Source organism: Nicotiana sylvestris, chromosome 5, assembly GCF_000393655.2.
Source record: "Nicotiana sylvestris chromosome 5, ASM39365v2, whole genome shotgun sequence".
NCBI lineage: Eukaryota > Viridiplantae > Streptophyta > Magnoliopsida > Solanales > Solanaceae > Nicotiana > Nicotiana sylvestris.
The window spans coordinates 52,224,865-52,237,934 of NC_091061.1; the positions used below are offsets into that span (position 1 = coordinate 52,224,865).

The 13,070-nt window shown below is 41.8% G+C and overlaps 1 protein-coding gene across 1 annotated transcript; it reads left to right on the forward strand.

Annotated features, from left to right (window-relative positions):
* The first annotated feature begins 6,516 nt into the window (after positions 1 to 6,516).
* Positions 6,517 to 11,865, forward strand: LOC138868654 (uncharacterized). The gene is made up of 7 exons (XM_070146219.1): positions 6,517 to 6,716; positions 7,225 to 7,503; positions 8,286 to 9,022; positions 9,395 to 9,698; positions 10,164 to 10,558; positions 10,894 to 10,948; positions 11,358 to 11,865. Exons 1-7 carry the CDS (start codon positions 6,517 to 6,519, stop codon positions 11,863 to 11,865), a joined length of 2,478 nt encoding a protein of 825 aa, XP_070002320.1.
* Positions 11,866 to 13,070: the final 1,205 nt, after the last annotated feature.

A 13,070-nucleotide genomic window follows, 5' to 3' on the forward strand; every position in this document is an offset into this window, starting at 1 on the left:
CAACCGAACTAAGTACTTCTAATAATACCCAGCAAGTCCGGTTGACCACCCATAAGTCGGGAATAAGAATTTTTGGGGCTAAACACTAATAATAACATGCAATAACATAATATAAATAATTTATTAAATTAATATATATAGAAATTTGCAAGCTAAACTGAAACATAAAATTTAAGTTAAAATCTAATGATTGAGTATATTTGAATTTAATTATTTTGCAAAACACATGTGACAAACGATGGCACCTGCGGGTGTGAGGATAAACTAACCCATTCTCTAACCCTTGTGGCTTTTATACTTGGGGAGATTGGCTACTTCTCCTAAACATGTAAGTCTAAATAAATAATGGCACCTGCAAGTATGAGGATGGCTAGCCCATTCCTGGGCCCTGATAACTTTTATACTAGGGAGGTTGACCACTTCTCCCAAATACATAAATCTATAAACGTAGAGTATAAGTATGAGATAGTTAACCCTGTCCACCGTGGCTCTCACGCTTAGGGAGAGTGGTTACTTCTTGTAAAATGTATTCAATAATATATATATATATATATATATATATATATATATATATATATATATATATATTTATTCTGAGTTGGATCTGAGTAAATGCAATCATTATAAAATATACATGTAATTAAATCAAGCAAGAATTTTAATTGCTTCTGATATTCTAAGCTAGCTGAATTATCATGCAAGATAATTCAATTTCTGTAAGATAATCTTAATCATGAACTCGTAATATATTCATTGTATTTATACAGTCAAGGGTTTTCAAGCAAATAATCAAATTATTTAAACTTAAAAACATTCATTCACTTTCTTATCAAGCAAAATTTCTTATTAGTATTTTCTTATCAAGCCCTTGACTTGGAGGAAATAACTCAACTCACCTAAAATCACCTATCCAAATCTTCTCTCAACAACCTTGTGTAGCCAACTCTTTGAGATGTACAAATTTAAGGGGTTAAAATCGTTAACCAAAACCCAATTCCTCCATCAAATTCTCAGTTAGCCATCTAGAGCCTAAAGTTAATTTTTGCATTTAACTTCATCAATTTTTATATTTTATAATATTTATTACGGTCAAAAATTCTAACTTAATGCTAGGGAGTAGTAGAGTTTTCCTTGAGAGAAGTTCCCACAAACCCTAGGTTTTCCCTTTCATGAGTTCTTGAAGATGTTTCTTGAAATCTAGGAATTTGTCAAGTTGTTTAATATTAGGATCTTGAGTAAATATTGAAAATCTATATATTTTCTCATGAATTACACACCTTTGAGTGTGAGAGTTTGCCCAACTTTGTGCTTGCTATGCCAGAGAAGACCTAATGTTCAAAACCTGTCTTTTTCAAAATCTGAAATTTATACCTACAGATCACCGCGTGGCAGTAGAATATTGTATAAAAATTGAGCTATTTTTCTATACTTGACCTAATTCACCCGGCGATTGCGTTTTGGAGCAAAAGTGAGTTATTTTCTATATTTGGCCTCTAACACTTTTCTCCCATCTTTTTGAATATTGTACTTACATAACTTATTATTGATTCATCTTTTAATATCTATGTAAGTACTTTTTTCACTTAAGTCTTTGAAATAAATCTTACCATAAAATTTCATAGTATGAGTGTTAACTCAAGGCTTAAGGGATCATTAAAATAGTTGAGGCTTTATATTCTTTTCCCCTCGTATGACATTCGTCCTTGAATGTTGAATCTTGTCGCTCCTTGAACTGAGAGAAGGTTAGACTTTCCTAATTCTTATTTTACTTCTAAAACTCAAAAATTTTGCTAACTCTCAAATTTTCTAAGTGTTTTGGCAGAGCTTACTCTGTAACTGGAGCAATTCAATGGTATTCAACCTGTTTAAACAACATAATAATATTCTTCACTCGTTCGGAATTTCATGATCTCCAACAACCAACTATTACAATATAACAACACAAACATTCTCCTCCATGTATCATACATAACTTATAAACGCATGTTTGGAGATAAATTACTCAATAGGTAACAAGTAAATGTATATAGCCGTGAAAGTAACTTATCGTATCATTAGCAACTTAAATACCTAAAATTTGAAATAATTGAGGGTATTGTTTACCTTTAAAAATAGATAATAATTGAATTTATACTCAGTTTTAAGGATACGTAGATTAATTCGTTACAAATGATTAATGAAGTTAGATAAGCAATTAAAAGATAGAATAGATAACCAAACAAATGAAAATACTGAACTCGGCCTCGGTTAAAGGCTTAACAAGAAGCCTGCCTTCGGTTCCGGACCAGTGCTTATGAAGAACTTATGAACCACAACAAAATTTTCAATAACCAAAAAAAAATAGATGTATATTGTCTTGGTATGCATGTTACAATGTATCTAATGAATAGTCAACTTCCCTTTTATATAAGGGGAGTTTTACCCTAGGTACAAGTCTAAAAAAGGTAAAAAAATTTCTTCTCTCTAATCACTGATCTACCGCTGATACGGGACGATATTCACACCATGACATCCGGTTAGGAATAGATATCACGACCCTTTGTTAATCGTGTGCATCCATTTGGCAATGTTTTTCGAGGTCTCGTTATTCGAATCAGGTCTGGGGACATGATCTCGATGGCTCTGGGGGAATGACCTTAATGTCTCAGGGGGCAGGTGTTTTGTTCGCGCTTTGATACGGGAGGCTCCCGACTTCGATCTCGACTACGTGCCATTATGACCTCTCTTCGTTCACCCAGCGAGAAATTAGGTTATAAAAACCTCTGATATTACCCGTATACAAATAGTCCCCTCGTTTCTCATAGGGTAGGTTTGCTGAAATGATGAGAAATGACATATGTTTCCCGATTCCTTCTTTCATATGCTATAATACAAAACGACGAAGAAGCCGAAATGTCCCGTGAGTCGTGTCATTCTTAATTTGAACAGGTGTTAACCATTGGTTGGTTACCCCTAAATGTGAAGCGTCGCGAACTTTTTTCTATATAAGGTTTCACCCCTTGTTCTTTTTTCACATTTCGACCAAGCTTCTACTCTCGAACTCCCAAGCTATCATCAGCCTTTTTCAAACTTTCATATCTTCTCCCTTATTCTTAAGAATTTACTATAATATCCAGGTTTTTACCCAGATTTTCCTGAAATCATTATACTCAACTCTTCATCTTTCAAAATCTTCTCTTGAGTTTTTAAACTTCTTCAAATAATAATGGCTAAAACATTTAAATATGTTCCTCAACAAGTTGCCTCTTCATATGCACACTAGATACTAGAGGGTCATAATAAGGCTCCTAAGGTCTAGGAGGAGCTAGAATACCACTGGCTGCTAGAAGAATTGAATGAACGGGGTGACTCACATAACCCCTACCATGACGAACTGCAGCTAGGGCACGGGCATCAGAATAATGGTCCGTATCTCGAGACCTCTTGGCCTCTCTCTCCTCCCTATCCCGAGCAAGCATACCCTACTCTCCTAGCAATACTAACCACCTGCTGATACGCGATATCCATCTCTAACTCCAAGGCCATGCTAGACCTGATGTTGGGAATGAGACCCTCAATAAATCGCCAAACCCTCTCTTGAACTGTAGAAATCAAGGCTGGTGCATGCCTAGCCAAGTCACTAAAATAGACGACATACTCTGAAATAGTCATAGTAGCCTGGTGCAACTGCTCAAACTCCGCGCGCCATGCATCCCTGAGGCTCTGAGGGACATACTCCCTCAAAAACATATCTGAGAGTTGAGTCCATGTAAGGGAAACTGACTCAGCCGGACTATCTAACTCAAAAGTATGCCACCACTAATATGTTGCTCCTCGAAGTTGGAAGGTAGTGAAAGAAACCCCACTCGACTCTGCTATGCCCATAGTGTGGAGGATACGGTTGTAGTACTCCTCCAGAAATCCCTGAGCAACCTCTGATGCTAGACCACTAAATGTAGGAGGGTCGTAATTCTTGTACCTCTCGAGCCTCCGCTGCTCCTCCTCTGAAGCTGCTGCCTTACCCTCGGGATAAATTGGGGCTACACGCGGTACCGGTATAACCTCTGGGATCTAATCAACCTGATCCCGCTGCTCTAAAGTGCGGGCGGCGGGAGTTTGTGCTCCTCCCCCCGCCTGAGATGTGGCTACAACAAGGGGAATCAACCATGCCTGAGCTAGAGTGATGTACATGCTCATGAACAGGGCAAGGGTCTCCTAAAGAGCTGGAGTAGTAGTAGTAGGCGTATTAGGTGCCTGTGCTCTAACTAGAACTACTGGTGGCTCCTCTGCAGCAGCTTGTGTGGGTGCTCTGACTGCACCACGTGCACGTCATCAGCCTCTACCCCGACCCCGACCTCGAGCGGCTCTAGCAGGGGGCGGGGGTGCCTGGTCATCTCCGGTAGCACGTGTCATCACCATCTGTGAGAGAATAGAAGACAAAAGTTTAGAATTTCGATTTCAATAATCTCACATGACAAATAACAAACACCCATATTCAATCTAGCAAAAGATGGCAACACCCATCAATTACCCATACTAGGGTTGAGCCACAACCCTAGCTAATGGGTTTAACTGCTCATGCTTGAAGGAGAAAATAAAGAAATAGATGAAGAACCAGACATATTAATTTAAAAGCTAATGTAATACAAAGAATCTATCGTAGAATCTAAGTTAAGATGCCAAAAATGGCTACCCAATATCTTCTCACGAGCGCAGCTACGTTCTAGAATTGACTGATGACCTAAAAATGGTAAAATATTCTATTTATACTAGACTGGAAAAACTGGACAAAAATACCCCTGCGGGGTCAGTGCAGACCGCATAAAATGGACCACGGCTGCACTAGGCTCTTAGACTTCAATTCTGGGCTCTCTGAGCTTGGGCTCCGTGGACCGCGTAGAATGGACCGCGATCGCGGAGGTAGCTGGTGCGGTCCGCACAATCATGACCGCGGACCGCATGGCTTGAACTTTGGCATTTTCTATCTCTCTAAATCTCTCTTCCGCGGACCACACAAAAAGGTAGTGCGGCTGCGGAACCTTCACCGCGGACCGCGCAATGTGTACTGCGGCTGCATTGCCTGAAGCCTGGTTTTGCCATCTCTCTGAATCACCTAGTGCGGCCACATTGGACTTTGTGCGGCCCACACTAGGCTTGTTTGCCTCAGTTTACTTTGTCTTTGATACCTGAGCAGGTTTCACTCCTTTTGAGCCGATCTTTGACATTTTGTCACTTTGTCGATCAAACCTGCAATCAAGCACAACTTATGAGCCTTTTGGGACTATTTTGTAACAATTTATAATCAAAGCATAGGCAAGAAGGAGCATGAAACTCGTTAAAATCCCTACTTATCAGGAAGGTCCTTCTAGGACCAAATAGATAGGAGTTTCTCTTACTTTAAGAAATGTAATAAGGCCAATGGCTACTAGCGACTTTATTTCCTGTTATTTAGTGTTGATTTGGGATTCGTCTATTTTTAATCAATAAAATGAGGCATTTAGCATTCTAAGGTCTCCAAATCAACTTGTCACTAGGCCAACCTCGGATGCAAAGAGGTTTCCAAGTAGGAAACGATTTACATTCTTGTATTATGTGTTTAAATATTGAAACATTTTCTTATAATCATCGCTAACTTGTTACCTTTTTGTTTTTACTTCTTGTTAATTTATTCCCCTTCCCCAAAGGTTAGTTCATGCACTCTGGCAACATCATCTTATTCAACGAGATCCAGGGGCCCTCCACCCACTCTTCCTCTTAGTCCAGTCAAAAACAAGAACAAAGGAAAAATGGAAGATTTGAACAACGCCAGAAAGGAGAACTCAACTTAATGGGTAGAGGTCACTCATGGTCATGGTACTCTGGTTCCTAAGGAAAATGCATCCCAACTTGAACAAAAGCTGCTGAAATTCCAAGAAGAACTTGATCAGGTTCGGAATCTGGCAAATCTATCATTTTCCCTCACCACTCCGGATGTTAATTTCCCAAATGCTCAGAACCCACAAAATATCCCAAAGCCACAAAACCATCCCTCTCCTCACCACCACTGCAACACATGCCATACTTCCAACAATACTCCAATGCTCATCCCGGAACCCCAAAACTCCACAAATGACCACTTTCACACCCATCATAACACCCCCATCCACATGGAGACCATGACACACTCCACTCAACACATCTCAAGCACACCCAAGTCTGATGATAAAGACTCGCTCATCGAGAACCTGGCAGAGGAACTTAAGAAATTAACTAGCCGAATTCAAGGCATCGAAGGAAGCAAAGGAATTGAGGGGCTGAACTATGAAGATCTTTGCATACAGCCCGATGTCGAACTGCCCGAGGGGTACAAACCTCCGAAGTTCGAAATGTTTGATGGTACATGGGATCCAAGGGTCCATTTGAACTTATTGTGACAAGCTGGTCGGAGTAGGGAAAGATGAGAAAATCCGCATGAAGATTTTCATGAGAAGTCTGAAAAGTGACGCTCTGTCTTGGTACATTATCCAAGATCCGAAGAAATGGTCAAACTGTATAGGTATGGCGTCTGACTTTATGGATAGGTTCAGGTTCAACATGGAGAATGTGCCAGATGTGTTCTACATTAGGAATCTAAAGAAGAAACCTACAGAAACATTCTGCGAGTATGCTACTCGCTGGAGGTCCGAAGCTGCTAAGGTCAGACCTGTCTTAGAAGAGGAACAAATAAACAAATTCTTTGTTCGGGATCAGGACCTGCAGTATTATGAATGACTAATGATGATCGAGACCCACAAATTTTCTGACATTATAAAGCTGGGTGAAAGGATTGAAGAGGGCATCAAAAGCGATATGGTTACAAACTTCGAGGCCCTGCAAGCCACAAATAAGGCCTTACAGTCCGATGATGTGTCCAAGAAAAGGGATGTAGGAGCCGTCATGGTGGCACATAGAACCAAATCTCCCATCAAATACCAAACCTACCCAATGTCTCCACTCACATATCAGCCTACTCCAAACTACCAAGCACCCCACCCTTTTACTAAACTCCACTACCCACTTATCAGTCATCTCTACCTCCCATATACCAACCTACTTCACCCAGATATTCCTAACCCGCACATGTTTACCAAGCCTACAACGCTCAACTATCCCACCATCAATCACCTCATACACGCCAAAACTTCCCAAGACCTAGACCAAGTTTTGACCGCAGAGCTCCTAAACAATATACAACCATTGCTGAACCTATTGACCAGTTGTACTTAGACTCAAAGCCACTGGTTATGTCACCCCTATCCCTGCTGCAACTCCTAAGAACCCGTCTCAGTGGTTTAACCCAAACAAATCCTGTGCATACCATTCCTACATGAAGGGACACACCATCGACGAATGTCGTTCTTTGAAGGACAAGATCCAGGCTTTGATTGAGACCAAGATTATTTTGGAAAAGGAGCCTTCTCTGAATGTCTGCAATAATCCTCTGCCAGACCATAAGCGTGGAGACGTTCACATGATTGAAATAGGGGATGACTGGGATCCCGAGAGGTCTATCGGGTTGATCGCAGAAGGTGATGACCCAAAGAAGCCAATAGTTACTCTTAATCTAATCATAGTCCAGATTCAGCCATCTGGGGACGCTGAGGTGAATATGTCTGTGCCACTTGAGACACCAACACCAATTGAGGTCGAATTTGTGTCTCCAACAAATGCACCTGCACCATTCGAAGTTGCAGTTTTACCACCCAAGGGACATGCTCCGTTAGGAGTGAAGATAGTCGCGTTGATCCCAGTGGCGATGTCGGTTGCGACACCATTCCATACCAAGGCTATACCATAGGACTATATAGCCAAGGCAAGGAGGAAAGGCAAGGTTAGGTTCGAGGAAACTGTTGCCGCACAGGGTATGACGAGAATGGGTAGAGTTTATACCCCAGAACATCTAGCTGAGTCAAGCAAGCAGGCCTCCAATCGGCCGCCCATCATTGAGACAGGTCCAGACGATCTTTGGAGAAAGATACAGGCTAAGGAATACTCGGTCATTGACCAGTTGAGCAAAACACCGACGCAAATTTCCATACTTGCTTTGCTACAAAATTCTGAGGCACACAAGAATGCTCTGTTAAAAGTGTTGAGTGAAGCATACGTGCCAAACAACATCACTGGCGGGGAAATGGCCAACATGGTCGGAGAGGTATTGGAAAGTCATAAAATTACTTTCATGAGGATAAACTTCCACCCGAAGGGTTGGGACACAACAAAGCACTACACATCACTATGCAATGCGAGGACTACTTCATCACCAGGATCCTAATCGATGGGGGTTCCAGCCTCAACATTTGTCCACTGGTAACACTCAAGAAGTTTGGTAAAGTACTACATGAGATAAAGGACGAAGCTATCAATGTGAAAGATTTCGATGGTTCTCAAAGGTCCACCATTGGGGAGATTAGCCTATGCTTGCAAATGGGGCCAACTTGGTTCGATGTTGATTTTCAAGTGATAGACGTGCCAGCATCTAACAATTTGCTATTGGGACGGCCATGGATCCATGTTTCTAGGGCCGTAGCATCAACACTACATCAAGCAGTGATGTTTGAGTGGATTCACGAGGAAGTGATCATTCACGGCGACGGTATCAACCCTATATACAGTCACCAGACCATTCCATCAATCGAGGGGAGTAGGAAGCTAGGAGGAGAGACTTACCATCACATCGAACAAGTGAATGCTATTGACAAAGACAAATGGTGGGACAACAAGATCGAGAGTATACTGAATTGGTGTGGGTACGAACCTGGCAAAGGGCTCGGCAAGAATCTCCAAGCAATCGCTAAGCCCATAAAGCTCAATAAGCATTGCACTACTTTCGGTCTAGGATATGAGTACACCTGGGAGGAATTCAACTATTGGTCGCCACCATGGCGCGGTCCTTACTACCCGCTAGAGCAGCCAATACCACACTTGGAGCAGACTTTCCAACCGGCCGATGTTATCAATGGGTCAGAGGAAGAAGAAGCACTTGCAGCGATGAGGAATTTGTTCCTAAAAGACAATGACATGGACTGTTGTGTTATTCTCAAGGAGGAGAGGGAGGAAGGCCCTTCCATACAGGCCGTAAGCAGAGGGACATGCCTCAATAACTGGACCATCAGGACAACCAGAGCCCGACGAGCCTCAGGGTAGCAAGGCTAAAACAAGCATCATGCATTGTTTTTTACTAAATGATTTTCCTTTCGCATTTTAATTCCCGCAATAAGATCTCCAATGTTTCAAAATGATTATGCAATTTATTAAAGCATTTTTTGACTTTCCTTATGAATTAACAATTATTACTATTATTTTCTCTCATTACTTTACTTAAACAACATTACTATTACCTATCTTGATGAACCGATGAATGTGACGTGCAACGAGGCAACGTAACAAACGGACACAGATTCAAAGGAAGATGAAATACCCGAAGAGGTTGTTAAGGAAGTTGATAATTTTGAGAACAGACCCAAGTCCAACCTGGACGAGACTGAGATTGTTAACCTGGGAGATGCAGAGAACGTCAAAGAAACGAGAATCAGTGTCCACTTATCGCCATCAGAAAAGAAGGAATATACAGAATTTCTACGGGAATATGAATACATATTCGCTTGGTCGTATAATGATATGACTGGTCTGAGTACATCTATTGTGGCTCAAAAACTGCCAACCAATCCAACATGTCCGCCGGTAAAGAAAAAGCTCAGAAAGTTTAAACTTGACCTAAGTCTGAAAATCAAGGAAGAAGTCACTAAGCAAGTCAAAGTCAGGGTTCTCAGGGTAGTAGAATACCCAACATGGTTAGCCAATATTGTTCCAGTACCAAAGAAGGACGGGAAAGTCAGGGTATGTGTCGACTACCGGGATCTCAATCGGGCCAGTCCGAAAGATGACTTCCCCTTGCCAAACATACACATCCTAATCGACGATTGCGCCAAGCATGAATTGCAGTCATTTGTGGATTGTTTCGCTGGGTATCATCAGATCTGGACGGATGAAGAAGATGCTGAGAAAACGGCTTTCATTATGCCGTGGGGAATGTACTGTTACAAAATGATACTGTTCGGCCTGAAGAATGCAGGGGCCACCTACATGAGGTCCATGACTACCATCTTCCACAATATGATACACAAGGAGATAGAGGTGTACGTAGATTATGTTATTATCATGTCCAGGAAAGCCACTGACCACATGGAAGATTTGAGGAAGTTCTTCAACAGATTACGGAGGTACAACCTGAAACTGAATCCCGCGAAGTGTGCATTTGGGGTTATTGTCGGAAAACTACTTAGGTTTATTGTAAGTTACCGAGGAATAGAACTAGATCCATCAAAGGTCAAAGCTATTCAAGAATTGCCATCACCAAAGTACAAGAAGGACGTGATGAGTTTCTTGGGGAGACTTAACTACATCAGCCGGTTCATAGCACAATCTACAGTTATCTGTGAGCTGATCTTTAAGATGCTGAAGAAGGACACCGCTACCAAATGGGCTGATGATTTCCAAAGAGCTTTCGACAGAATCAAGGAATACCTGTCAACACCACCAGTCTTAGTTCCACTTGAGCCAGGTAGACCCTTATTACTCTACCTTGCAGTATTGGATGGAGCATTCGGTTGTGTTTTGGGGCATCATGATGAAATGGGGAGGAAGGAGCAGGCCATTTATTACCTCAGTAAGAAGTTCACCCGGTACGAGGCCCAGTATTCTCTGTTACAACGCACTTGTTGTGCTTTAACTTGGGTAGCTCAAAAGCTGAGGCACTACTTATGTGCCTATACTACATACTCATATCGAGGATGGATCCCTTGAAGTACATCTTCCAGAAGCCCATGCCCACTGGCAAGCTAGCCAAGTGGCAAATCCTATTAAGTGAGTTCGACATTGTTTGCATAACTCATAAAGCAATCAAGGGACAGGCATTGGCAGATCAGCTTGCTGAAAATCCCGTGGATGGAGAGTATAAACCCCTGAAAACATATTTTCCTGATGAAGAGGTATTGTTCATAGGAGAGGACATTGCAGAATCCTATGATGGTTGGAGAATGTTTTTTGATGGAGCAGCAAATTTCAAAGGAGTTGGAATAAGAGCAGTCCTAGTATCAGAGACTGGTCAGCATTATCCAGTGTCTACCAAACTCAGGTTCCTGTGCACCAACAATATGGCCGAGTATGAAGCCTTCATCTTAGGACTTAAAATAGCCATTGACATGAACATCAAGAGTTGCTAGTGATCGGAGATTCGAACCTACTTATACATCAGGTCCGAGAAGAATGGGCAATGAAAACTCTAAGATACTCCCGTATCTGCATCATGTATAGGAATTAAGAAAGAGGTTCACAAAGAAGGATTTCCAACATGTTCCCAGAATCCAGAATGAGTTCGCCGATGCATTGGCTACCCTATCATCCATGATACAACATCCAGACAAGAACTTCGTTGACCTTATTCTGGTAAAGATCCATGACCAGCTAGCTTATTGTGCTCATATTGAGGAAGAAGCAGGCAGAAAACCTTGGTTTGATGATATCAAGGAATATCTGACAAAAGGAAAATATCTGGAGCTCGCAAATCCTACTCAGAAGCGCACACTTCAGAGGTTATCCAACAATTTCTTTCACAGCGGAGGAGTCTTGTATAGTAGGACTCCTGATTTGGGATTGCTAATGTGTGTCAATGCAAAAGAAGCATCCAGGCTACTCGAGGAAATTCATGTTGGGACCTGCGGTCCACATATGAACGGTTTTATCTTTGCAAAGAAGATATTCGGTGCTGGTTACTTTTGGATGACTATGGAGACGGACTGCATCCAGTATGTCCAGAAATACCACCGCTGTCAGATACATGCAGACATGATAAAGATACCTCCAAGCTAGCTTACTGCAACAAGCTCACCATGGTCGTTCGTTGCTTGGGGAATGGATGTTATTGGACCAATCGAGCCCGCCGCCTCCAATGGGCACAGTTCTATCTTAGTAGCAATCGACTATTTCACCAAATGGGTCAAAGCAGCATCTTACAGAGCAGTGACTAAGAAAGTCGTGGCAGACTTTGTTCGCGAGCGCATTGTTTGTCTATTCGGGATTCCAGCTCATTACTGATAATGGATCCAACCTCAACAATGACTTGATGAAAGTCATGTGTGAAACCTTCAAGATCAGACATAAGAATTCCACAGCCTACAGACCTTAGATGAACGAAGCAGTAGAAGCCGCCAATAAAAATATCAAGAAGATATTAAGGAAAATGATAGAGGAGCATAAATAATGGCACGAGAAGTTATCGTTTGCTTTACTGGGATATCGCACCACAGTCCGCACATCAACCGGGGCAACCCCCTATATGCTAGTTTATGGTCCATAGGCCGTCATTCCCACTGAGGTAGAAATTCCCTCCCTAATGATCATACAGGAAGCTGAGTTCGATGATGCAGAGTGGGTAAAGAGTCGTTATAAGCAGCTGGCTCTTATCGATGAAAAAAGAATGAATGCAATTTGACATGGTCAACTTTATCAGAACAGAATGTCCAGAGCCTTCAACAAAAGAGTCAAGCCGAGGCAGTTCACACCAGGGAAGCTAGTGTTAAAGAAACTTTTTCCGCATCAAGATGAAGCTAAGGGAAATTCTCTCCCAACTGGAAAGGTCCGTACATGGTTCATTGGGCTCTGACAGGAGGAGCCCTCATACTTGCAGAAATGGATGGAAAAGTCTGGCCAAAGCCGATCAATTCAGATGCAGTCAAGCGTTACTATATGTAATCTTTATGCTTTCCTATATGATGTAAATTGAACTATGCCTAACCTGATTCCCGTTTAAAAGGGGATACGTAGGCAGCCCTATGGGTTCGGTCACAATTCAATAAAACTTTTATTTCCCCCCGCAATTGGAAACTGGGGCAGAATTTTGAGGAGGAACCTCAAAATTCCGAAGTTAATTCTAGCCAATCATCGCTAGCAGCAGTCGAAAGTATCAATCCATTAAACTGGGGCAGAATTTTAAGGAGGACCCTCAAAATTGTGTAACAAAAAGGGTTGCAATGTCCAGAACCATGTCGCAGTCGTTGGTTCATCAAAAGAAAACT

Excerpts from the sequence above, each read along its gene's own strand:
- LOC138868654 (XM_070146219.1), top strand. The coding sequence starts at position 6,517 with ATGGCGTCTGACTTTATGGATAGGTTCAGGTTCAACATGGAGAATGTG. Across the intron at positions 9,023-9,394 it reads AAAAGACAATGACATGGACT|ATTCAAAGGAAGATGAAATA; the intron begins GTTGTGTTATTC and ends AAACGGACACAG. Across the intron at positions 10,949-11,357 it reads GAAAATCCCGTGGATGGAGA|AATCCAGAATGAGTTCGCCG; the intron begins GTATAAACCCCT and ends ACATGTTCCCAG.